Below are 27,477 nucleotides of genomic sequence, written 5' to 3' on the forward strand. Positions count from 1 at the left end.
CTTCCTTCTCTCCACCTCCTCCTTCCCCCTTCTCCTTGTTGGAATAGGAAAGGGGGGGCGAAACCTACTTGGAGTAGTATTGCCCACCCTTGGCGCGCCTCCTCCCCTGGACGGCCTCCTCCTCCCTCCCTCCTTTATATACGGGGGAGGAGGGCACCCCATAGACACACAAGTTGAATGTTTAGCCATCTGCGGTGCCCCCTCCACAGATTTCCACCTCGGTCATATCGTCGTAGTGCTTAGGCGAAGCCCTGTGCTGGTAACTTCATCATCACCGTCACCATGCGGTCATGCTGACAAAACTCTCCCTCAACCTCAGCTAGATCTAGAGTTCGTGGGACGTCACCGAGCTAAACATGTGCAGATCGCGGAGGTGTCATACCTTCGGTGCTAGGATCGGTCGGATCGTGAAGATGTACGACTACATCAACCGCGTTGTCATAACACTTACGCTTTTGGTCTACGAGGGTATGTAGACAACACTCTCCCCTCTCGTTGCTATGCATCACCTAGAGATAGATCTTGCGTGATCATAGGATTTTTTTTGAAATTACTGTGTTCCCCAATAGGGACACCTTTTAATCTAGGGGCATTTTAGTCATAGGAAAAATTTGCACGCCCCTCTCATCCAATGCAAAACCTCCACCCCTCTCGTCCAATGCAAAACCGCTACCATGGTCCTTCCCCTCTTCCATCACCATTACAACCGCGACCATCTCCTCCCTCTCCTGCATTCCAAGTCCACCGCATCCTTCTCCTCCTTCTCGCGGCCGCAACTTTGCTCTGCTCCTCTTCCACACCCCCCCTCTTCCATCCATGCAAGAACCTCGATGGAGCAGCAGATCGAGCAGATCGCCGGTGGTGACCAGGTTAAGATGGCCAGGTTGACGGAGATTTGTTCTTGGTTTCTCAACACAAGGCATATGAACTAGACGACAATGGCCACTTTGAAGGAAATGACGAAGAGGGACAGGGCAAATCTTTCCCCTCCGCCCGCACAACCGATGCACAAGATCGAGATCCTCCTCTGGGCAATGGAGCAATTCAATTCGTCCAACCCGTGGGTCAGGCGGAGGTAGTGGGCGTTCAGATCCAGGGTAGCGTATCCACTGGATCAGGAACCCATGGTGCACGAGGTGTCGTTGCAGATTGTGGAGCCTCTGACCAAGTCGAAGACTCCAAAGCATAAGAGGAGGAGGACAGTGGTCGCGACCTCACTTCCCCGCCAGTCTACATGCTTCCTTCGCTTCTCTCCTCGTCTAAACGGCGGTGGTGCAGTTGTTTAGAGTAATCTTCCCCACTCCTAATCTTCCTATTGCTCGTGCTTACAGGCGTGGTGGTAGTGATGATAATCGTTCACTGAGGGAATGCTAGATGCCATTTTATTCTCAATAAATTGTATGAAGATTTCAGTACATGCTGCCTAGGGGCTGGATTTTGATGTATATGAACCCTAGGCTAAATTTATATGGTTGTAGTGGTAGAATTTGATGTTCACCTGCACTTCTACTCCAATCCATAGCCTCTGGATGACATCATAATTAGTTGCAAAGAATAAATTATGTTTGATTATTGCAAGTTTAGTGGACAGTGGTACACTCTGGGTACACACTGAAAAATTTGAAAACTGCAAGTTCAGTAGAGAGTTGAAGATTATGAAAATTTTCAGTACAGTCCGGTTCACACTAAAATTTTTGAGTAGTGCAATTTTAGTACACATGGGTAGACACTGAAATATTTCAGTACTGCAAGTTCAGTACACAATTGTAGCTTCTGAAATATTTCAGTAGTGCAATTTCAATACACGCACATAGCCACTAAAATATTTCACTGGTACAGTTTCAGTACACGCACGTAGCCAGTGAAATATTTCAGTGGTGCACTTTCGGTACACGCACGTAGCTACTGAAATATTTCAGTGCTGCACTTTCAACACATGCACGTAGCCACTGAAATATTTCAGTGGTGCTATTTCAGTACATGCACGTAGGCGCTGAAATATTTCAGTGTTGCAGTTTCAGTACACGCACGTAGCCACTAAAATATTTCAGTACTGCACTTTCAGTAGTGACATGTAGACATTGGAATATTTCAGTAGTGCCCTGTCGGTGATCTTCCATTCAAATATTTAGGGCTTCCTAATGATTAAAAAAATAGACACAAGCACTAAAATAATTTTAGTAGGGATGTTGGCTTACTCATGTTGTCGTGATGTACAACCTTTTGCTTCACTTCCTATAAGTGCTTCTTGCATGTGTTATGGCCTACATGCTGATTACTCTCATCACATCAGTGATTTTGCATCTTGCAAAAGTCTTATTAATTTAACATTGACTTCTATGAACTTTGTATTCAAATTGGTATCCTACAGTTGTTGTGACAGATTTCCTTGGCATCTTCAAATTATCATACTGTCATTTTTCCAATACCAAATGTATTCGATCTGAAATTTTCAGTTACTTATATGTTATAGGTGGAAGCATGGATAGGTTGCTCAAGATGCTAGGCCTCACAATAAAAGTTCTTGCTCAACGTCAACATCAAAAGTTGTTTTGCATTTCTAGTTGTGTCTGTATTTCATGTTATGTATTTGAAGACCAGAAGTTGTTATGCATTATAAGTTCACTCAGATAATTGTAGTAACTGCAACCTGTGATTTGTGTTATCTATTTTGTATTCTGTTGTGTGTGCATGTGTGCGTGGGATCAAAATCTAATACGGTTCTGATTCCTGTTTTCATGGCCTTGATGCTAAGTTAAGTACATGCTGGTCACAGTTATCCGAGGGAAGGGTGGCGCTGGTGGGAAATATTTTAGGGTTTTATCATCGTGAAAACCCTAGAAAATCAATAAAACGTCGAAAATCAATGGAACTAGTCATGGATGCTTCTCATGTTGGTACAAGGGTGTAGAAAAAATTTAGGTCCATTTGAAGCATGTCGAGAAAAATCCGTCCTTCCAGACGGACCCTTACCTCCTACCCTAACGGCCTCCGGTGAAGGAGGTGAATTCTTGGACATCTTAAGAATGACACCAAATTTTTCCAGCGAGTGGGCATGGCCACCCGAGTGGTCCACAACGTGCGCATGTTTCGTCACCTCCGAGAAGCATTTTAAGCATTTTATAATTGCAAAAACCTTAGAAAATCCATACAAATGCCGACAACCTTACCAAACTACTCATGCTTGCTTCTCATGTTGATACAAAGATGTAGAAATTTTTTGGGTCCATTTACATAATGTCCCCGTGTGAATGACATGTGGGATCCACATGTTAAAACCCCATAGGAAAAAAGTGTGATTAATAAACTGCCCCAAGGAGTTTCGAACCAGGGGCATGACTATGTGATCAGGAGGGTTTAACCGCTGGGCTGATGCTGCATTTTGCACAACATTTTGCACATAAATTTATTTACCTCTCTACTCCGTGTGTCTCTAAGAAGTGGGTCACATCTATCATTACTAACTGACGCTGCTGTCCACGTGTCAGCAGTATGAACGGCGGGGCGGGGCAAACCGTAGGAGGTGCACGACACCACGACCCCACGCGTTCTCACTATGGAATGTGGAACGGCTGGGTAGTTGAGACAAATCGCCCCCCTCGGCCCCTCGGTAACTCTAACAAGTAGCAACAATGCATTTCTTCCCCAAATCAGGTAGAAAACCCTCGTCCTCTCCCACTCCAGCCATACCACCTCGTCCTCTCCCAAACCTTCCTCCCTTGCTCAGCAGCCTCCTCCCTTCCTACACCTTACTCCTCCTGTCGTCGACAGACGATGAGAGCGGGCGTGAAGATGTTGTGGACGAGCCGGAGGCAACAATCAGAGCAAAGCAGTTTGCTGCTATGGCTGCCGCCGCGGTTGGAGCGGCTGAGTCCGCTGTAGCGGCGATGGCTGGCGGTGCAGCAACTGTTGTGCATCCTCCCGCTGCCATCGCAGCGGTCGAGCTACTCGTCGGCGAGCCTGTGCAGGAGAAGGTCGGGGAAGATCTAGACGAGGAGAAGGCAAGGCTGAAGCGCAAGCTGCATGAGCAAATCAAGGAGGAGTACTACAAGGAAAATGAGATAGACGAGTTTGTTGTCGACAACTCCATTCTTTCCTTCTTAGACACAACGTATGTGGTAACTTCTGCTGCATCAAGTACCTCTCTAATCTCACATTTTCTCACAGTATTTATGCTCCATAAGACCAACTTAAACACAATAGGAGTGAAAACTTTTGCGGCTTGTTTCTCAAGACTTGAAGCATTTTCCTCTATGAACGGAACGGACTGCAAGGCCTCGATGTCTTGGAGAGCCTAATTCAAGCGTCGCGATGCAAGGCAACGCTCATAGTGCTCTAACATTTGAAACAACGTCATCTTGGCCTCAAGATGCATATGTAGCACCGAGTTTAAACTCTCACTCCGCTGATTGTTGCTCAATACTAGGAAACAACGCCCCTCAAGATATGGAGCACACCACAGTTTTCTCATCTTATACATCTGATGCAGCTAGGAGTCCTCACTTGTTACTTTATTCCTTTGTAAGAATTGTAACCATTTTCTCTCATGCTCTTCAATGGAAGATGTATCATATATGAAAGATCTGAGTTCCTCCTTTACCGCGTCATCATGCAGATGACGCACAATGTTCTGTTGAATGTGCCATATACAGAGCCTATGGTTTGAGTCAGGCCACACCACCCTGATTGCTCTCTGCATTGCAAGGTCCCCATCCATGATCATAGATATAGGATGCTTCTGTCCCATAGCATCAGAAAAGGTCCGTAACATCCACCCGTATGCCTGGCTTGTTTCATGTGAAATGATATCACATGCAAAAATAACAGTGCTACGGTGGTGATTCAACCCAACAAACGGAACAAATGGCAGATTGTACTTATTTGTTTTGTATGTGCTATCAAAAACAATAACGTCTCCGAAAGCCTCGTAGTCAAGTCGGGATTGACTATCACACCAAAAAAGTTCCTTCAGATGGCCAGCTTCATCAACCAAGTACCTAAAGAAAAAAATCTGAATCTCGCTCTCGCCTCGCCACCATGTGATTGATCACCGTTTGAGCATCCCCGGAAGCAATTGATTCCAACTTGTTAGCATGGCAAAAATTGTAAGTGTCCCTCTCGTGCATCCAATCTCATCATATCCACCATATTGCATGCACAAAATATCCATAATATGGTGTTTCCTTATCCCTGATTTTTCCATGTCTGCAATGTCCGCTTTCTGCTCATCGCTATTTCTTCCGTGTGAACGCAAAAGACACGACGGATCCCGTGGGGCTAGAGGATGGTTGTGTTCATCGATGAAATCCTTCACAAACCACTGATATGTTTCCTCCTGTCTTGCAATCACCAATTTAGCTTTACACCCTACACGAGTTATACTCTGTTGTCTCCTCTTTCCATCTTCCATCTTCCTCTTCACGAACCCCTTCACGACTACACACAAATTTCCTTAAAATTATATGGCAGTTGGATCCATCCCACTCGACATAGCTTCTCCGAACACTAAAACCTTTCTCAAGACCATATTTGTTATAGAATCTATAACCTTCATCCTCACTATTAAACATCTTGTTGGCAATATGATAGTACTCCAGCATTGACTCATGACTTACATCCGCCATGTCTTCCTGCATCACCATACATATGAATAAAAATCTGAAATGACAAAAAAATGCATGCAAAACCCAGTACGAATTCTTGCGTGGAATTTTAAACTTTGCTCCTTGTACATGTTATGGCAAGCGATCATGAATGTCCATAAACTGGGTCCCCATAAACTAGTGAAGTGACCATGGATGATGAAAAATTGTAAATTGAATTGCATGCACTAGGGAAACTTAAATCGATGATGACTAAACAAATCTAAGTAGGAAGTGCAGGCTACGAATCCAAGTAAGTTGAGATTCGGGCGATTCATACCTTGGGATGCAAGTCCGGAAGCGATGGGATCGGCGGGGGGCGAGTTCCTATAGCTCCGCCGCCGTCGCCGCCGACACTCCCGCCGCAGATGTGACGCCTTATTCTTCTTCTTGCCGCTGGGCACGTCTTTTATAGTGAAGGGGACGAGGAGGAGGACGAGGACACCGCCACCGACGGTGAATTGGTTCCTCTCGCCGGGCTCGTCGGACAGAAGGAAGGGGACGAAAACGAGGACTTGACCTCCTGGATCGACTAGACGTGGTTCTGCTTGTGGACGTGATCGGTTGAAACCATAATATTTTACCCTAGACCATTATGCCCTTCTCAGATTAAACTAATTAGGTTTATTCATTTTTAATCCCCCGTCAAATCGGACGGCTAATAAAAATCAGAGTGTCCAGTACTCGAAAGTACTCCCAGTACTACGCCAATAACCATAAAAGAGCTCAATGAATTAAGGCACCAGTGTTTCTCTGTGGTTATATTTTATTTTTACCACTGATGATTCAACATTCTTTCTACTCCAATTCTCCTCTTTTCATAATGTCGAAGTGAACGCTTGCCTAGTTACTTAGTTATTTCAATCAAAAGGGAGAAAACAAATTTAAGTTCAGAAAACATGACCATACGCTAATGAAAGCAACAAAACAGGCCATGCAAAGGACGGCCTTTTGAGAAAATAGTTTTCAATACGACGTGGCTTTGTTGGTCCTTTGGGCTCAATCTGCTGTTCATAAACTTATTTAATAATCCTCGAAAAACTAGATGCAAGAATAGATAGAAACTGATTAACGAGAGCGGGCGTTTGGCTCCCGGGAGCCATGGAGGCCTTTTTTTGAAAACAAATCAAAATTCAAACCTTTTGATTTCAAAAAAATCTGAAAAAAAATTGTGCAAGTAAACAAGTATGTTATTTCTATGTGTGTAGAATTTCAAAATAAAAAACGTTAAAATGTGACTTGTACGAAAAAACAAATTCATGGCATGGAAGGATGAATGGTATCATGTGTTAAAAAACCCCAGATTTTTCTTTTTTGCACATCCCTCTTTTCAACTTATTTTGCCCTAAAAATTTACACACATGTGTGTTATGCCTTCATGTATATGTATGTTTTTTTAGAATTTTTTGAAATGTAGAAAATATGAAATTCGACAAAATTCAAAATTTTCAAAACCGAGCTCCATGGAGCTCGGCCTCCAAAGACAACATCCGCTGATTAACCAACATTATACTCCTACATAACTTCAATCGAACTGCAGAGCTTCTTCCTCTTTCGAAGATTCCTAACAAAGGAAACAACAGACGAAAAGTCGATTATAAGCCGCATCAATTCGGTCAAACAGGCAGCACTGGCGTCTGCCTGTTCCTGTTTCGGAGAGGAAGCCTTGTTAATTATCAGACGATCAAGCACCCCTCAGACGATCAATCAGCTCCCCTTTCTTCAGCTTGGAGTAACCTCTCATCCCCCTCACCCTCGCCAAGTCCCTCAGCTCGGGCACCGTCATGCCCTCGAAATTTGGCTGCCCATCTTGCCCCAGTCCCTCTGAAAGCACAAGCCACGCACGCCTTGTCACAACGACAAGCGGATCGATGATGATCCAGAACGAAGGAAACAAACTACTTATATCTGTGATGTTTTTCAGTTACCGTGTGGTTTCATCTTCGTGCCGGCTTCTTCGAACGTGCCAGCCGGCGACGACGGCTTCCTCGTCCTCCCGGGCGGCTTGGGAGAGTCCCTGGCAATGGCGGCCTGGATGGCCCCGAAGAACTCTATGAGCTCTTCTTTGCTGTGCTTCTTGACCGCAATTCTTGAAGTGGAGGACCCGTTGGCTTCTGCTCTGACCGTCAGGGAAGATGAGCACGGCAGAGAACCCCGCCGTGGAACGCGATGGAGAGCAATATCTGCAGGTGCTACCAAATTCAGCGCGACAGACTTCACCAAAAGGCCGCGCAGTTACTACTAGTTAACTGAGGTTTTCTCATCAGCGGTTACTATTTATATTTTCGAAAATTTAATCTGGCAAAGAGCAGAAAAGGTGATTTCTAGTGAACAGCAGAGACTACAATGGTGCCTGTTTTGTACTCCTATCCATTTCTACGACAAGTAATTTGGGACGGAGGGAATAGTATGTATCATATAAAATCATACAAAAAGTATAACCAGCGAGGCAATGAACACAAGGAGCTTAAACACACTGACCTTGATGAAAATGTTTTCTGTCGAAAAGGAGATGACTACAATGTTTGATAATCACCTCTTTGGAGAGCAAATGATCCGGGGAAGGCCGTTTTTCGCAGAGGACTGAGAGAGATTTGGTGATGCTGCATGAGAATTCCTCCCATTTCTCCTCTCTTCTTCCTCTGCCAAAGAACCGAAGCTGACCTCCTTGCTGCCCTCTAATGGAGTGACAGTATGCTCTTACTCTCTGAGTGCTCTATCCTCTTTCTCAGCCACACGGAGATGGTAAATGATGCAGTCCGTGAAGTTTTACATAAACACCCTCGTTAGAAAATGGACCTCTTTTAGCGTCGATGGAGCAGAAAGGACCGTAGCTAACATGTGTCATTTTGTTAGTTTTAAGGGATGCGAGGGGGCAGATGGCCAAAGAGGCAGCCTAATCCAGAAAGCTATCCATTGCAAGACCAAACCACGCCGACAGCGCGAATTTCGCGGCAAAATTTGAACTCCTCCCATGGCGACGCCCCTAGCCGCCTCCATTTCCAGCCACCTCCGAGCTCCGCCGCCATGGCCGCCTCCCAAGAGCACCAGCCAGAGAGCGAGGGTTCGGTGTGGCGTCCTCGCACCGTCCGGCCAAGCCTCGGAGGCTGCCGCTCCTCCGAGGGACGCCGAGAAATCGCCAAACTGGCCCCCGAGTTCCGACGTGAACCTGCGGATTCAGAGGCTGTGTCGGTCGGGTGACTTGGCGGAGGCTTTGCGGTTGCTCGGCTCGGATGGGGTCGATGACCGCAGCTACGGCGCCGTCCTCCAGCTCTGCTCGGAGATGAGGTCGTTGGAGGGTGGGAAGAGAGCCCATTTCCTGGTTCGGGCATCCGGCCTTGGAATAGATGGAATGGACAGTGTTCTCGGGCAGAAATTGGTGCTGATGTACTTGAAGTGTGGGGACTTGGGGAGTGCAAGAAGGGTGTTTGACGAAATGCCTCAGGTAGGCGATGTGCGTGTTTGGACTGCTCTGATGAGCGGTTATGCCAAGGCCGGCGATTTACGAGAAGGTGTGTTGCTGTTTAGGAAGATGCACTGCTGTGGGGTTCGACCGGACGCGTACACCATTTCCTGCGTCTTGAAGTGCATTGCTGGTTTGGGCAGTATCGCGGATGGCGAGGTAGTTCATGGGTACCTTGAGAAGTTGGGTTTTGGCTCGCATTGTGCAGTTGGAAATGCGTTGATGGCTCTGTACTCAAGGTGTGGCTGTAACGAGGATGCTTTGCGGGTCTTTGAAGGAATGCCTCAGCGGGATGCTATTTCTTGGAATTCTGTGATCAGTGGATGCTTTTCAAATGGATGGCATGGCAGGGCTGTTGAGCATTTAAGCGAAATGTGGTTTGAAGGCCTGGAGATCGATTCTGTGACGATGCTCAGTGTTCTGCCTGCCTGTGCTGAATTAGGTTACGAGCTTGTTGGAAGAGTGATTCATGGGTACTCTGTGAAAACTGGATTACTGTGGGAGCTTGAGTCTTTGGAGAGAGGAGTAGATGAAAATCTGGGATCCAAATTGGTATTCATGTATGTGAAATGTGGTGAATTGGGCTATGCACGAAAGGTATTTGATGCAATGTCATCGAAAAGCAGCATACACGTGTGGAATCTACTGATGGGTGGGTATGCAAAGGTTGGTGAATTTCAAGAAAGCCTATTTCTTTTTGAGAAAATGCATGACAGTGGAATTGCTCCGGATGAGCACACCGTTTCATGCCTTGTGAAGTGCGTCACTAGTTTGTATAGTGCTAGGGATGGCCTAGTGGTTCATGGGTATCTTTTGAAGTTGGGTTTTGGTGCACAGTGTGCAGTTTGCAATGCAATGATATCATTCTATGCGAAATCCAATATGACTGAAGAAGCACTCTTGGTATTTGATGGAATGCCTCATCGAGATGTCATTTCTTGGAATTCTATCATCAGTGGCTGCACTTTCAATGGATTACACAGCAGAGCTATTGAGCTATTTGTAAGAATGTGGTTACAAGGACAGGAGTTGGATTCAGCCACATTGTTAAGTGTTTTGCCTGCTTGTGCACAGTTGCGCCATTGGTTTCTAGGGAGAGTAGTTCATGGGTATTCTGTGAAAACTGGATTGATCGGCGAAACATCTCTCGCTAATGTTCTTCTTGATATGTACTCAAATTGCTCAGATTGGCGTAGCACCAATAAGATATTCAGAAATATGGATCAGAAAAATGTTGTCTCATGGACAGCAATAATTACGAGTTATACCAGGGCTGGTCTTTTTGACAAAGTGGCTGGGTTACTCCAAGAAATGGCATTAGAAGGTATCAGACCAGATACCTTTGCAATTACCGGTGCTCTTCATGCTTTTGCTGGTAATGAATCGCAGAAACATGGCAAATCTGTACATGCATATGCCATCAGAAATGGAATGGAGAAGGTTCTTCCTGTTACCAATGCGCTAATGGAAATGTATGCCAAATGTGGAAAGATGGAGGAAGCAAGGTTGATTTTTTATGGTGCAGCGAGTAAGGATATGATATCATGGAATACACTGATAGGAGGTTACTCCAGGAATAATCTTGCCAATGAAGCGTTCAGTTTGTTCACTGAAATGCTGCTCCAATTCAGACCTAATGCCGTGACCATGACCTGCATCCTTCCTGCTGCGGCAAGCCTTTCATCCCTGGAGCGAGGCAGAGAGATGCACACCTATGCCCTACGAAGAGGGTACTTGGAAGACGATTTTGTAGCCAACGCCCTCATGGACATGTATGTTAAGTGTGGTGCATTGCTGCTATCTCGACGGCTGTTTGACAGGTTGAGCAGCAAGAACCTCATCTCATGGACCATCATGGTAGCGGGATATGGCATGCATGGCCGTGGCAGGGATGCCATTGCTCTCTTTGAGCAGATGAGGACCAGTGGCATTATGCCAGATGCAGCCTCGTTCAGTGCCATACTGTATGCTTGCAGCCATTCAGGTCTGAGAGACGAGGGATGGAGATTCTTCGATGCGATGCGTCGTGAACACAGAATAGAGCCCAGGCTGAAGCACTACACCTGCATGGTTGACCTACTAACCAACACCGGCAATTTGAGGGAAGCTTACGAGTTCATCGAGTCGATGCCAATCGAGCCAGATTCAAGCATATGGGTCTCATTGCTGAATGGATGCAGAATTCACAGGGATATCAAGCTTGCAGAGGAGGTAGCAGAGAGGGTCTTTGAACTGGAACCTGAAAACACCGGGTACTACGTTCTTCTTGCCAACATATATGCTGAAGCTGAGAGATGGGAGGCTGTAAGGAAGCTCAGGAACAAGATCGGCGGCCGAGGACTCCGGGAGAAAACTGGCTGCAGCTGGATTGAGGCCAGGGGCAAAGTTCAGGTCTTCATCGCGGGCAACCGGAATCATCCGCAGGGGGAGAGGATCGCAGAGTTCCTGGATGAAGTTGCCAGAAGAATGCAGGAAGAAGGCCATGACCCGAAGAAGAGATATGCTCTGATGGGCGCTGACGACGCGGTGAACGGCGAATCACTCTGCGGTCACAGCTCGAAGCTCGCCGTCGCGTTTGGGGTGCTGAATCTGTCGGAAGGGCGCCCGATCCGCGTGACGAAGAACTCGAGGGTTTGCACCCACTGCCACGAGGCCGCCAAGTTCATATCCAAGATGTGCAGCAGGGAGATCATACTGAGGGATTCCAACAGGTTCCATCATTTTGAACAAGGCAGGTGCTCTTGCAGAGGTTACTGGTAACAACACCACTGCTATGTGACAGTAATTAGTGAATCGGCTTGCCAGCTGCAGCATGTTCATAGCTGTTGCTAGAAATATTAGCATGTAATATCGCTGTATCACAATCACAACGTTTGGGGACATGCCTTTGGCCCAGGTCTTTTCGCGCAGGATTCTCCAGAATCAAGATTCTGGAAAGCTGCCCACAGAATCTGCACTAGGATCCTAGTGATAATCGATAGGGGTATTCTCCTATCTGAAACGTTTTCCTTTGAGGGAGTTGTCCAGAATCTTGAGAATCCAGGTTTTGGGGGGATTTTGAGTTGCACTAGGATTCTCCAGAATTCTGCCAAGATATCCAAAGCAAAATCGAGCTCTTTTGTTTTGTTGATTTTCCAGACCCAGATTCTCCAGAATCTGCTCAAAGGAACTGGGCCTTTGTAAGAAACAACAGTTACAATTCTACGAAATCATATGGAGAACAAAAGATTTAAGCACATTTCACCATCTTTGATGAACTGCCAACACAAACCCAATCATTCCATACTGAAACCATACATTTATAACACCAACACAACAAAGATATACATGTCTATCCTAGCAGCATATCAGAGTACAAGATTTCAGTACCACATAACTTTTGTCTTACAAAAAGATGGTTTCTGCAGATCCTCTTAAGTCATGTACTGTCATTTCACCAGGTCTAGCTGCAGCTGGCTTGAGTTCATATGAAGAGACAGGAGTCGGGGCAAACATGGCACTGATGACCAGGAAACATGCTGTGTCATACCCCAGAAAACTGTCCATAAGGCAACACCGCGCATTTCTCCATCTATGGGAAATTATATACTTTGACCACCTTGGATGTGTCGCACACAATCAGGTTATCTGAATCAGTTGGAGCAGTACACAACCAATTTACCTAAAACGATAGATCAGATGTCAGTATTATGCCTAGAAATTTCAATGGCATAGTAACTAACAAAGTTTAATCTATATGTATTGGTGGTGTTAGTGCCATATCAAAAGACAATAATTAAAACAAAATTGAAGGTCTAGTTATGACCTTTTTCTTCACATCAATATCCAACACCAGTTCACTATTGCTGCTTGTTTCAGGAGAAAATCCTTTGGACCAATCCCATACTTTCAGTGATGCGTCATTACCACCTGAAACAAGGAACTTTCCCTTCTCGCGAAACGCTGAAAATGCCCTGTTAAGTGGTTCATTAGTGAACCAGTGAGATAAGTAAGGAACATAGAAACAGCATAAAGGGACTTACACACAGGAGACAGCTGCAGTATGGCCACCCATTGAGTAATCAAGATGGATCCTTCTCCTTTGACATTGATTATTGCTCCCATCCCCAAGATCAGTTATTTTTGAGCTCATGGTCGACCCCCCTGCCCGAGAAGGACCTTTGGATTTTGCGGGGGCCAATTCATATTCTAGATCAACTACATCAACAGCACCGTCCCCCCTTGCAACGGCACAAACTTTGTACAACCCTCCTAAAATGCCCTCTTCAGAAACTGCTACCGAGTGAACGAAAGCAGGGTTGAGACATTGCCCTGTACTACCCGAAGAACTACTATTTTGTAACTCAGGTGATCCTGACATTCAACAGAAATACGTTTACTGATCCACATCTGATAATAGCAAAGTGAAAAATAATAGAGCTTACAACTTTTCAATGAATCAACAGATTTTTTTCCTATTATGTAAACTAACTAGTGCGACTCTTCTTTCTAATAGACACATAGGAGCTGCATTTAATATGCCTTAAGCAAGTTTCATGAGGTTTACTAGGAACTGTTAGAATGCATCATTATCAGGACAAGGCATAAGTATCAGTTCGGAAATAGAAGAATTAGGTACCGTAATCAATAGAAAATAGTGTTCGCCCTTTGGAGAAATCCCACACAGCAAGCTTTGAGTCGAGGCCACCAGTAATTGCTGCCAAATCAAGACGATAATACGTTTAAAATAACATATCAAAGATAGACATATAATAGTTCTTCCCTTATCAGTTGTAAAAAAAAGGAAGAAGCAGGAGCAAATAAAAGTGTCAAATAAAACAAAGAAAAAGTGAACAATAGCAATAACCTGTCCAAGGCCTCCAAGGAATGAATTGTACACTGCTGCAAATCTGTTGAAATATTGCTAAGGGAGACAGTTGCAGAGCAACGGAAACATTAAATTGGGAATAATAATGCGCAAAACAAAACTTAAACACTGTTATTTGATGAAAAGGTAGGAATTTATCCAGACCACATAAGGATACACTTGTGTGCGCTTCCCTCAATCTTTTGTACAAGCACTTTTGAGCGATATTGACAATCTGTGAGAGGAAGAGTCAAACTTATAAGAGTGAAATAATTTATCATGCCAAAGAAGTAAAAACTTATTTCATACAAGTTTCTTCAGCTTGAAGATACTAGAGCACCCAAAAGCCTAGATCTAAAGTTATCCAACAATCCTCTTGCTTGTGACCAGTAACCAAGGACGTTAGAACCAATTACAGCTTAGAACCAAAAAGTACTGGTTTTATTGATCTAATCCTTCTTGGTTCTAAGTAAGAGCTATATATAAAACCAGTACTTCTGAACCTAGGATGATTTAATTCTATTATTTTGAAAAGATCTTCTATACCTTAACATCCCCACTGTCATCTGCAGCAGCAAGAAAGCCTTTAGAACTGACAGCAATCTGCATAAAATGTGGAACTCTTAGAATCTACCCTTGCTGGACACAGTTAAATGTTAGTATCAGGCCAAAGGGCTAAGGTCCAGTAATAAGAGAAAATTCACAATCACAGCATCATCTCACACCGTAATAAAAAGACTAAAAGAAGTGGTGTTGCAGATAGCACAAAATACCTGGTTGATTTCATCTCTATTGTAGTTATATGTCTCCATTGGCTTTGATTGAGATCCCTGCAAGAAAACTACTTTAATCATATTCCTAGTAAAAACCAATGCAAAAGTCACAACTTCGACTTGGGAATACAAATATTAAGTGGGTGCTCGCTTACCATACGAATATCGAAGGACATAATTTCATTTCCAGCCGATACATATACATGATCTTCATTTCCTATCAAATGAAAACAAATGACATTAAAGTGTGTGAAGTTTGCTCGTCCTACAAAAAATGGGATGAACTTCTTGAGATGTTTGGAGGGCATTACTGACCTGGTTTAAAACAGATGGAAGAAATAGGTTTATTTGCCGCCTCAATGGTCAAGAGCACATCTTTAGTGCGCAAATCAAACCAGCAAAGACATCCATCCTAAGGTGACAGAATAAGTTATTAAAAGTTTAGAACATGAGATTGACGAAGGGCAGAAACATCAGAATTACCAAGTAGTACGAAATTATATGCCTAAGGTTTTGAAGTGTTGAATAACCATTAGCAACTTATCATTGTAATTTTCTGCAGAAATGGAAAGAAGACCTACATAAGGAAATAACCTACTGGCCTTGGAGCATAATACAAGGACTTACCACTTCCCCAGTACCTTAACAAAATATTCTAGTGCCGCGTGCCATTTCTCATCTCAATTTACAGTTACTTTCTACTGAGCATAAAACGTTACCAATACTTCTGTGAGAGGCGAATGCTGAGAAATTCATTGTGTGGTATCGAACTGAAATGCCATCATGTACTCATACTAGCATGAGACCATGAAAAAGGTCATTGGGTGTTCAAAATCTGTTATCCTGGCACTACTTCACAAGGGCATTGCATTCAATAGTACAATGCTATCCACAAGATGTGGTCCAGTTAATCCTGCAGCAACGAGCTCAATGTGCATCCTGAGAAGCAAGAACATCACATGGCCGCATAGTCTGCCTTCCCAGTGCGGCAGTGTCCAACAAATTAGCTCAACCGCTCACTGCTAAAGCTCAAGGAGCGCCACGCCAAAGCCTCCATCGACAAAGCCAGTGCGAAGCAACCGGATCCCATTGACAGCATTGCACTACTGCGGCATCACATAGAAGCAGCAGGCGAGCCACGAGATTCGGCCACTATACCAGCCAGCGCCCACGAGGTGTTCGACCAGTGTCCTAACCGAGAGAAACCATGCTGCCATAACTAGGGGCAGCGTGAGGACGTCCCCCACGGGCTACAGGGTGTTGACGCGAGGCCATGGAACGGGGTAACCCTTTTCTTGGAGAAAATTCAGAGGCTCAGAGCGAGTAGAAGCGTGTACCTCGCCGGATGACGCCACGACGCCCGGGCGGGCGGAGGACGCTACGCAGCAGGTGACGGCGCCCTTCTTGTGCCCCCGCAGCCGCCGGGGCTTCCGCTCCGTCGATGTCGCCGCCGCCGCCGCCGTTTCTGTCTCGGACATGGCGCGCGTGGCCGGTGAAGACGCGAACCTTTCTCTTCCCCCCTTGACCCTTGTCGTCGGCGCAGAACCTCCCCCAGGCTGAGAAAGCACGGCACGAGTGCGTGCGACCCGTTCGATTGAAATATGAACGGTCTAGATGAGATCCTCGCTCCTTTATTTCAGAAAGACAAGTGGGGCATACCCTAGAAACAGCGGCTCGTCCCGGAGCTGCTTCCGTTCCACCACCCAAGTCCGGCGACTCCGCCGGCGAGTTTCCTTGGTTAAACCTCTCTTGAGGAGGAATGGAAAGATTTTGGTGGGAATCGAGGTGGATTTTAACTTGCAAGGGTTTTTAATCCTTTTAGTATCTTCTGTTCGTGAATTTGTCCGCAAATTTTATACAGGATTTAAACCAACCGGATGATTTTCGTTTGTACCGGTACACAATCACTACACTTTTAATATATTTCATTAAATATAAGCACCTGAAATCTTTGTTGTCATGCGTATTCTAAGTCTTTGTTGTTCCCATGTTCGTTGACAGTCATGAGCCCGAAGAGGCGAAGAGTGAAGATATGGGTTGCGGACGAGAAGAGTAAGGCACGAGACATAGACTGACCCACATGAGACACGAGACGCCGTCTTCTTTCAAGCCATACTATTTCTCGTAGGAGTTCGCGATCTCATCGGTGGAGACGAGGTCAACGATAGACGTGGACAGGCCGGCCTCATGGTGCGCGAGCGCAGGCAGATGTACCTCGAATATCCATTTTCAGAATTGATGTACACACGATGTTGTGTGCACTGACGTCCAGTCAATAATTTCTCTGCACCATGAGATGCCTTAGGAACAAAAGTACAAAATGGCTGGATAAAAAAGTCGTGTGCATATTGTTTAAAAAGTGTCGGTTGTATAGCAGTGCTCTATCGGACGCGAAGTATCTACATCCGAGCTCAAATGAGCTCAGGTGAATAGTAAAATCAAAAAATATTTAAAAAATGTTCAAAAATTCTGATTTTTTTGGTAAACTTTGACAAATATTCTAACTGCTTGCAAAATTTCATCTTCAAATCATATTCGTGGAAGGCGTGACAAAAAAAATAAAATCAATGCTCTGAAAATGCTACTTTCAAAGCATTTTGAAGCATTGATTTTGTTTTTTTGCCACGCCGTGTACGAATGTGATCTGAAGATGAAATTTTGTAAGCAGTTAGAATATTTGTCAAAGTTTACCAAAAAAGGTTCAATTTTTTTTTTGAATATTCTAAAAATGTTTTTCGATTTTATTGTTCACGACTTTCCGTGCTCTATCCATTTACCTTCCAGTTGATCTTTAGCCTACACTAAAAAAAAAGTTGATCTTTAGCCAATAATGCAACAGATCGGCGCGCAATTAGTGCAAGACGGGAAGGTAAAGTGAGCTGAAAATAAAGTTCCCGAGTAATACGCAAATGCTGATTCAAATGCCTAAGATGCCGCCGCTGAGCCTCCACCTTCCCCAAATAGAATCTCAAGAGCTGGGAAGCAATGAGCGCAGGTACCATGCCATGGGGCCGCCAACGCCGGTGAATGCCCTCAACTGTGCTCCACCACCATTCACCATCTCAAACTCCCAACTCGCCGTCACCGGTACTGCGCCTCTGCGCTGTGTAATCTACTAACCAGGCGATGCCCTGCTCCTCGGCATCTGTGTTTCTTTCGTTTCTCCAGGTTAAAATTCACCATCTTGTGTTTCTTCATTGGGCGAATCAAGATCTTCCATTGGAACGCAGGATGTCACCGTCGAGATCCAGGAAGCGCCCTTTGGGGCCGCAGCCCACCACCGCGCTCGCAAAGAAGCGGCACTGCCCCGCGCCCGCGGTGCTGGCCTCGGATGATGTCGCTGGCGCGGCGGTACCCTCGTCGCCGTCCTCCTCCTCCTCCTGGGCGTCGCTTCCAGGGGATATGGTTCGACAGATAGCTTGGCGCGTGCTGGCCGGCGATTTTCTGGATTACGTCCGCCTCCGCGCCGTTTGCACCAGTTGGCGGTCCGGCGCCGTGTGCCCGCGCGGCCGCGGCGTCACCGATCCACGCTTCCACCCGCGCCGCTGGATGATGCTGCCGGAGGGCAACGGCCTCTACCCCGGCCACAGAAACCTGGGTGGCTACATCCGCTTCTTCAACCTTGACACTGGAGCCCTCGCCCGTGTCGAGCTCCCCCTGTTCAAGAACCACTGTGCTCTGGAATCGGTCGACGGCCTCCTGCTCCTCCAGAGAGACCAAGACACCGCCATCCGCCTCCTCCACCCTTTCACTCGCGACATTGTTGAGCTCCCGCCGCTCGCCACCCTCCTCACGCAGCTGGGCGACGATCTCCGCAGCGCGCACACCGACCCCGAGCTGCGGAAATGGTACTACATCAGATACTGCGTGTGCGCTTCCGTTTCCTGCAGCGGTGGATCCGTCGTCGTCATGCTCGCGTTCCGTCGTCTGATGCGTGTAGCCTTTGCGACCTCCGACTCCCAGGACCAGCAATGGACCATGCCAAGCTGGGAAGTCCCGTTTAACACTGCGGCCTTGGCATTCCAAGGCAAGCTATACTTTGTGCACCACCCTACGACTAATGGCTCGCTGGTTTTCCAGATCGACCCGCCCCTGCGGGTTGGTTCGCCGCCACTGCCGCCAAAGCTGATCGCCACATGTCTGGTGGATAAACTCTACAGGGGCTCCCATCTGGTAGAATGCGACTCACAGATCCTGCTTGTTGGCCATGGCGACAGTTCCTTGAAGCACATTGTGATTTACAAACTCGAGGACCTTATCTTGGAAAGGTTTATCCCGGTGACAAGCATTGGAGACCGTGCCCTCTTTCTCCAAGGGAAGTGCCTGAGTGTCTCCTCCACGGCGCTGCCTACTGTCATGTCTGATACTGTTGTCTGTACCCATCCAATATACTATTATTATGCACAATACCACCTCAGGACTGGTGCTTGGTCTCAACCAATCGACACATGCGGTCTAGATGGCTTTAACCCGGGTCCTCGTAGCCTCATCCACCATGTCATTACTTGCTGCATTCGCAATGTCTGGTATTGTACTGGCACTCCTACTCCTATTTATGTTGTCACAGCTGTTCCTAGATCATGTTAATTAGTGGGCTTAATACATTCTCCTTGTGACCCTTGTAGGAACAAAGGGCTATTATATTCGAAAAGGCTAGAAAATAGGCTTCCAACGGGATGTGGAGTTTTTGTGCGCGGGCTCAAATGAGCTCGTTATCTTCGGCGTTCGATAGCTCATTTGGATCTGTGCCATACTGTTGAACGACCGCTGGAGAATCGCTGGAAAATGTGCACTGTGCACAAATACGTCTGTGAAAGTGATGGCTGGTGGGCCTACTTGTAACGCGTGGGCTGCCAGCCGTTAGACGTCTACGGGGTGGGCCGTGGACCAGATTCGACGCTCCCATCTGATCCGTGGCCCAGGATTTTAGCTTTCCGTTTGGTGGGCTCGGGCATGAGAATGCGTGGTCTAGCTTTCTTCCCCATAGCGGTGCTCTTATTTGGAAGCTAGCGGCTGGAGAATCGGGAGGAGGAGCACCGGCGGCGACCATTCATGGAGTTCCTGATGCAGCCTATGCATGAGTACGTCCACCTGTTCTTCTCGCCCCCTCGCGGTCTCCTTGCAAATCTCATTGCTCAGGATCTGGAGTTTCACAAAACATGGTTTGCCCCTGTCTTAGATCCACTTTCCTGTAGGAGGTGGGAGAAAGCTTGGTACCGCCGCCAGTGGCGGCGGTGGCGCCTGTGCTGCTGGAGGCGGATGTGGTACATGCGGCGGTGCAGCAGCTAGTGGTGGAGCAGGGCGTTCTGGGGTATGTCCGCTCGGCCGTCAGTGGCGATGCCCAGATTGTGTCAGCCAAGCCGTCGGCGGCAGTCAGGATGGATAGCTCGCCACAGTCGTCGGAGTTGTCTACTGAGAAGATGAATCCTCGGGTGCCTGGATGGAATAAGAGGTTACTCCTGGATTTTGGTCATGATCAGTAGCAGAGTAGCTCTGTCAGTTAGATAATGATTTTGTGTGGAGCTAAAATGTAGCATACAGAATAAGTACAGAAAAATTGGTGTCAATTATTGTGGAATGAGTTTTTACTTGTAAGACCATTAGATTTAACAGCAATTTTGTAGGAAGTATTTGCTATCTAACCTGGGATTAAAAGAAGCATCGATTTGCATTGCAGTCAAGCATTAGTAAGTTTTCATTGATAGAGCCATTGGACTTAATAATGAAATTGGTATGAATTACTCGTAATCTGCTTCAGTTTACATGCATTTTGGAAAAATATATTAGCGTACGCATGCTTAGTGAAATCTGGTGAGTGAGTTATGGAGGTGGCTGTGTTTGCAGGTTGAGGATTGGAGCTGCTGTACCAACAGGCCGCCTTGTCCAAACCGGATCAGTGCATTCGAGAAGGTTGTGCGGAGTTTTGCTAAGAACCCGACTGACAATGTTATCACAACAGTTATTGGCACAACATTCGACTCGGTTTGTGAGGTGTATGACTTCTACAATTTGTACTCGTGGGAGAAGGGCTTTGGCATTCGTTACGGGAAGAGCAGGCTAAATGTGGAGATGACCAAAGCATGCAGGAAATAGTTTGTGGTTGCTCGGTGGATGTTTTTTTTGTTACTTATTTTTATGCTGGGACATACAATTCATATTCGTGCCCTGTGTGTGGTGTCGACAAAATTACTGAACTCACTGGCTTTTGTTGGAAATCATTTTGCAGGGCAAAGCTGGTGTGGAGAACACCAGGTCTTGTCGTTGTGAGTGCCCCTCTCTAATAAGGCTGCTACGAGCAGAGGACAACGGATGGTACATTGCAGAGCAGAGAGACAGTCACAACCACTTGCTGTTGCCTAATTTCGGTGAGACAATCCATTGGCCCTCACACAAGCACATAGATGTGTACACCAGGGATCTAGTGAAACAGTTAAGGCAAAACAATGTGAACTTAGCAAAGGTGTACAACATCATTGGAGGCTTCTTTGGATCAATGGAAAATGTTCCGTTCACTAAGAGGTCGTTATGTAACCTGTGTGGGAAGATAAACAGGACCGTGCAAAAGATAATGTGAAGAAGACAATGGATATTTTTGCAGAGATAGGGGCTAAAGATCCACACTTCACATATAGGGTTGAGTCCGACAATGAGTGCAGGATTAAGAATCTGATGTGGGCAAGTGGGAGCAGCAGGCTTCAATACTCATTTTTTGGAGATGTCATAACAATTAACACGACTTATCGTACTAATCTGTACGACATGCCTTTGGCCTGTTTGTAGGGGTAAATAATCATTTTCAGAGTGTGATCCTGGCAGGTGTGCTCGTGCGTGATGAAACTGAAGATAGTTTTGAGTGGGTTTTCTTAGAATTCCTTAGAATGATGGGCGGGTCTCCACCGGTGACCATACTAACAAGTAAATTTCTGTTAGCACAATCGGTGATTATGTGCCTCCTGGTTGAACAATGCACATGTTTGTTTAGAAATACATGAGGCTCCAGTTTGACCGGGAATCGGAGGAGAACTACGAAGAGAAATGAACATGAATTGTGAGAATTTCTTGTTGGGAATGTCATATGTAATTGAAGTCATTGTGACAAACATATGAATGCTTGTGTACTATTTGTGCAGGGGAGGCCACTCATGAGGGAAAACCTTGCAGTGGAAAGGCATGCTAGCAAGATATATACAAGAGCCATGTTTGAACAGTTTGGGCATATATTGTATGAATGTGGCACTTATCAAGTTGAAGAGATTGAGAGACACAAGACATATGTCGCAATCCACAGCGAGGCAGAGAAGAGAGATAAATGGTGCAGAGTGGCATACAAGGTTAGGATGCTAGATGGGGGTGATGAATTCGACTGAGTATGGACAATTTGCACATATGGGCTTGCTTTGCAGCCATGTGATGAAGGTTAGTGGACGGGCATTTCTCCTGTGTTCTTTTACGTAGAGATCATGGTGAATTGCACTGCAAGTATTCATGGTGAATTATAACCATTCTCCAGCTCGTGAAACGAAGGTCACCACCTTGGCAGTGCATACTAGGCAAGGGATCAGCGGGAGCACCTGGCCGGCCTGGGAGGAAGAAGATGAGCTTGCCATTTGCCATCTTCTCTGATCTGATTCTTACAAAGCGAGGAAGAAGAGGATAAGGCAATGGGGGAGCAGCCCGTGGAGTCTTGTAGTGGAAGGAGCTAGGTGTGGCTACGGCTGGACAACAGCCGTTTAGCAGCAAACGTCTGAGCCGTGGACCAAGATTCGGTATCAAACGTCTGAGCCGGCCTTGAAGGCGTGATGGCCATTGCATTGACAGCGACAACTGGGTGGGCCACGACATGGGAAAAAACAGCGGATACATGTCCATATACGGACTGACATACCTGCAGCGGTTGGAATCTCAGCAAAAGCTGACGGCTATGATATCGAGTCCATTTGAGCTCGAGCTCAGAATAGGACTTTCGCTTCCAACGCTTCTTTGGAAGGTGAAGAGAAAGCTTCGTTATTGGGTAAATTTTACTCGCATATAATCCTTTCTTTTTGTACTAGCAACTCAAAGTGATTAATATATTAGTGTATTTATAATTACCACATTTAGTTTTATTATCCTAACAAATAAGCAACCAACCATCAATCTAACTTGGACAGATGCTCAGTCCTCACAATAGTATGTGCTCTTGATCAACACCCAACTCACAGAAACTCAGCCGTCAGAAATTTAGAATCCTCCTAATCCACAAGCAGTTTGATAAGGTGTTCTTGTGGTACCCGCAATCCCCTCATTTCTATTGAACTAACTTTGAGATTTGCCCACCTCTTTTTTGTTGTTCTACACGACCAATCAGTCAAATAATTAGGGGGAATCGATTGATTGTTCTTGCCCACCTCAACCTGGTATGCTTATATAGTGGATGCTTAGGCCCTTGACCTTTCTAATACACTTGGATTCCTGGTATCCCACAGCAACATGTGAAATGTTATTGTGGTCTTTTTTAATTTACTATTTTGTCTTATTTTTGGTACACCTATTGATCACCGAATGCTCTCAGGATTTGTGCCAGGATAACTTGTCTAAGAACCATGGGGTGCGGTTGGTTTGAGCCCGATCAAACCCCACCAAAACATTGGCTAGAAATATTTTTGCGTGTGTTTTGATTGACCAGGTCAACTGCCCAGAATAATGGACTGGAGTTGGCTGGTGGGAGCATGGACATGCTAAAATAGGAACCATCAAAGCAAGAACAAAATAATTGGCCACGAAAAAAATTTGGTATGGTTGGTTTTGATCATCACTATCCAAACACAACACTAACAAGGTAAAGATTATGCCGGGCAAAATAAATATGGTAAATGATTATCCAATAAGAAACATGCTAAAGGATTGTGCTGGAGGAAGGAAATAAGGCAAGTCATTATGCTAGAAAAATCATAGTGAAGGATTCAGCAGCTGACTGATGTTTGTTATTTAGATGCCCCATACTTATTTCTGGTTTTAGATTTGATCATATATATTGGTGTAATTGGTTTCATCACTTATGTTACATCTCCTTTTGTACTTGTGCTCCTTTTGCTAGTCATAAAAGGCCCTTGTGACCAGAAGCTGGTGGATGCATGGATTTCCTTGTCGCCAAGAAGGGAGACTAGTTACATTCGTACCTCCTCGTCGTCTCCTTGTTGCTAGAACTTTTCTCATGACACCTATTGCGATGATACTGTAGCTCTGACAAATTTAAATATGCTTACCTTCTGCTTTTCAGCAATCATGTGTTAGCTCGGATAGATGAAGCACATGATGTTTTATTCCTCTCTTGTTTCCTTTTTTAAGATGTCATGTCTTGTTTCCTACAAGCATTTAGGTAGTATATATTGTTTTTGGTTCACTCGTGTAGTTCATTAGGGAAGTTCTTCTTTCACATTTGTTAGAAGGCCTCCTTTAATTTATAGAAATTTTCTATATGATAGGATTTTTATTGTAAAAAATCCCTAAGAGCTCTTTTTTTAGAAATAGAGGAGGACCCCCGGCCTCTGCATCTGGACGATGCATACAGCCACTTTATTAATTATTCACACAAGACTTTACAAAGTCATACAAAAGTAAGACTAAAGCCATCGTCTAGGCAACATCTGTCGCTACTCCTATCCAGTTGATGAAGGGATGCTGATAGTCTGGGCATAATACCAAACAGACATCGCAGCCAAACCTAACATCTAAGACCTGAGGTCCCAACCAGGACACCTGCCGGGTATGGGGCACCCACCAGTCCGGCGCACTCCTCAACCAGGACGCCTGCCGGGTATGAGGCCGCCGCAGCCACCTGCCATCAATCCATCTTTAGTGTTGTATTGCTGCATGTACCTTGGCCGGTCTAGCTGCCATCGACGCCACCACGACGCCAGACAACGCCACCATCCTGCGCTCGTCCATCATCACACGCCCACCGATGAGACCCCGCTACTCCAAGCCGCTTAGACCCGCCGTTGTCGACATATCAAACACCACGCCGCTCCTCCTCTTGTTCCCTCCAGCCAACACTTGCTCCAAAATGATGCCCCCAGGAGGGAGAACGACATCGAAATGTCGCCATCGTCTGATCCGGTAGACCTAGATCTAGGGTTTCCCCCGGAACCTTCCGATTTTAAGTTGACGTGACCTGCAACGACGATGCCTCAAGAAGGGAACGGCGTTCGAGATGCCGCCATCATCCGCCATGACCGCAATCAGGCGCGATTTTCACCGGAGGCCATGTCGTCCTGATCTCGCGGTTGGCTGGAACCGAGCGGAGTCTCTCCACGAAGACGAATGCCACCGTCGGTAAACCGGCGGAGATCCGACATCTCCTCACCGATCCCTCCCCGTGTCGCCGATCGACGGAAGGCCACCCCGCGGCGGATCCGATCGGGGCAATTGATCCGCAGTCGCCGCCGCCACCATCTTCGCGCAGATCAGGTACCCCATCGGATGGGGCGCTGCCACCGCCGCCGTCCATTCAGGGCCGCCGCTCTGCCGGCTTATGGCGCTTCGGCCACCGCCGCACGGCAAGGGATCGCCGCCCCAGCCGCCGCCTTCGGATCTCACGAGAAGGGTCGCCCCTGCCGCCTCAGGTGAGATCGCGCCGCATCCACCCGCCCAGGTGCCTTCGGCGCCGGGCCCACCCTCGCCGGTGGCAGCGGCGGCAGAGGGAGGCACGAGAGGAGGCCTGCGGCGCTAGGGTTCGGGGCCCCCTGGCGTCGCCTAGGGGGAGGCGACGCGAGGGGGAGGGACGCGAGGAGCGGTTTACCAAGTTACCTTTGTCGTTGGAGCATCCATCTTGAATGAAGGGGTTGCCTCATCCCTAAGAGCTCTTTGGTTTGTAGGAACTATTCCTATGCAGGATTGGTCCCTATCCTTCACATATCAAAGGAAAGAAAAACATTAGCTCAGACCTAATGAAAGAGTTTCTATCTTATGAACCAAATGATATCTCTTTTTATCCTATGAACAAAGAAGCCTAAGGACCTGTTGGATAGTCACCTGGCCTCCAACTCACTGAACTCCAGGTCTACTGTCTAGAACTGGCCTTAACGGTCTAACACTAGCAGTTATGAGCGAGGAGCTGGAAACAGGGGAGCGGAAGTTGATATATACTCCTTCCGTTTTAAATTACTCGTTGTTGAAATGGATGTATCTAGAACTAAAATACATCTAGATACATCCATACGTGTGACAAGTAATTCGGAACGGAGGGAGTATAGTGATATTACACATGTATGCCACTGCAAAGTGAATTCATGTACTACCGGTTTTGCTGCAAATAATCTCCTCCCGCGTCCTCTCGCATGGACGAGCGGGTCGTTTTCCCCGAATGGAACGACCCTTTTCATTCGAAGACATGTGGATTCATGAATCTCAAAGCAACCCACCTAACACAGCTTTCCTACCGCTATCTCCGCGTCGCCCACATGCGACCAAAGGGGTAACACTAGCCATCGCCAACTAGGCTCCTCCCTCCCTCCTCCCCCTCGCCATAGTCGGATCTTGCTGGCGGGCAAAGCCCTGCCGGCGTGGGTGGCGACGAGGCTTCCTCTCTTCCCCGAGCGGTGGTGAATGGCACGAGCGGCGTCACCGGGCAAGGGTGCGGTACTACAGGGGGCGTAGCGGCGAGCACGCAGGCGTAGAGGGCCACAACGGAGGGCGTGGCGGCGCTGGATCAGGTCGGACATGGACCACTGTTTCCTGGGTTGGGCGGCATAGGAAGGTAGCGGCGACCTAGCTAGGGCGTCGTGCGAGGCATGGGTCAGGGAGGCGCTCCCTTGCGATCTCCGATGAAGAGCTGGCGGTGAGCCCCGAGCTCGGAATGGAGGCCGTGGGGTGGGGCTGCAGCTGATCTGGTGGTGCCATCATGCGGGCTTCCTGGTGGGGCGTGCTTCGACGGGTGGCTCCCGTTTTGGTGCCCTGGTCTCGAGGAGGTGAGGTGGCTAGTGTTGGTGACTGTCATGGCAAGCGGGGCGGGCAGAGGGTGTAGAGCTTGGGTTGCGGTCCTCCACCTCTGCGGTGGTTTGTGGGGGCAGCGACGCAGGGGTGGGAGCTCGTGGTGGTGGCACACGTGGTTGGTGTGGGTGCAACATGGCGGTTGATGTCCTACGGAGGTGTGGTGGTGGCGGTGGAAACCTCCCTTCTCCTTGGTGCGGGCCGGTGGCGCGTGGTTTCGCTCGTCGAGATAGCTTTGACCTAGGGTTTGTGCTCGGGCAGACCAGACCTGGGCTCGAGGAAGATCGGAGCTGGTGCTCCGGGTAGGTGAGGTTGGGCTTAGTCCAAGTGGTGCTCGGTGGTGGTGGTCGTGTTAGCGTTGCGTCATTGCACGGATCGGCGAGAGTGACCATGGACATGGCATCGTGTGAGCTCGCCTGACCAAGGTCTCCAGTTGGCTCGCCAGCGGCCGTCGGCAGTCTCAGGGTCGTGTCCTCCCAGTCCATCGGTATTGGCTGGGGACGCAGGTGTGGGTGCCTCCTATGGTGGAGGCATCTATCCAGACTCAGGGACTCGCGCCGGGCTAAGAGTAGATGGAGTGTCGTCGCTCTTCCTACCATGGTTGAGTGCGTTGTGATGTGGGTGGTGCATGGTATCTCATGACAGGGATGCCGATGCAGCAACGTCGGAGGGCTGCCCGCATGGTTGCTCTTTGGAGGTCATCATTGAGGTGGTGGTGGCTCCCCTCCCGGGTTGTGTGGGCAACAGGAGGGGTTGCAACAGGTAGCTCAGATGTGCCCTCTC

General features: G+C 47.1%; 2 protein-coding genes and 1 long non-coding RNA gene across 5 annotated transcripts; 1 reads left to right on the top strand and 2 right to left on the bottom strand.

The window, feature by feature from the left end:
- Positions 1-7,070: 7,070 nt before the first annotated feature.
- On the bottom strand, positions 7,071-8,423 carry LOC123069153 (uncharacterized). The gene is made up of 3 exons (XM_044491934.1): positions 8,179-8,423; positions 7,571-7,825; positions 7,071-7,466 (listed from the first exon to the last, which is right to left on the bottom strand). The coding sequence occupies exons 1-3, from the start codon at positions 8,264-8,266 to the stop codon at positions 7,327-7,329; spliced, it is 483 nt and encodes a 160-aa protein (XP_044347869.1). The 5' UTR covers positions 8,267-8,423; the 3' UTR covers positions 7,071-7,326.
- Positions 8,424-12,319: 3,896 nt separating this feature from the next.
- Positions 12,320-16,318, bottom strand: LOC123069151 (WD repeat-containing protein 53). Of its 2 annotated transcripts, none has more exons than XR_006432293.1 (11): positions 16,062-16,318; positions 15,040-15,136; positions 14,880-14,941; positions 14,725-14,781; positions 14,498-14,554; positions 14,130-14,186; positions 13,952-13,994; positions 13,724-13,801; positions 13,128-13,458; positions 12,911-13,047; positions 12,320-12,766 (listed from the first exon to the last, which is right to left on the bottom strand). XR_006432293.1 is itself a non-coding variant. In XM_044491933.1 (11 exons), the coding sequence occupies exons 1-11, from the start codon at positions 16,200-16,202 to the stop codon at positions 12,677-12,679; spliced, it is 1,161 nt and encodes a 386-aa protein (XP_044347868.1). In that variant the 5' UTR covers positions 16,203-16,312; the 3' UTR covers positions 12,320-12,676. The 2 variants fall into 2 exon arrangements, 1 of the variants encoding a protein (XP_044347868.1); XM_044491933.1 differs by having other exon boundaries at positions 12,911-13,058; positions 16,062-16,312.
- Positions 16,319-19,615: 3,297 nt separating this feature from the next.
- LOC123069154 (uncharacterized) lies at positions 19,616-24,030 on the top strand. Of its 2 annotated transcripts, none has more exons than XR_006432295.1 (5): positions 19,616-19,805; positions 19,920-20,176; positions 20,569-22,140; positions 22,235-22,735; positions 23,801-24,030. It is a non-coding gene; the product is annotated as an uncharacterized lncRNA (long non-coding RNA). The 2 variants fall into 2 exon arrangements; XR_006432294.1 differs by having other exon boundaries at positions 19,665-19,805; positions 19,904-20,176.
- Positions 24,031-27,477: the final 3,447 nt, after the last annotated feature.

This window comes from Triticum aestivum, chromosome 3B, assembly GCF_018294505.1.
Source record: "Triticum aestivum cultivar Chinese Spring chromosome 3B, IWGSC CS RefSeq v2.1, whole genome shotgun sequence".
NCBI lineage: Eukaryota > Viridiplantae > Streptophyta > Magnoliopsida > Poales > Poaceae > Triticum > Triticum aestivum.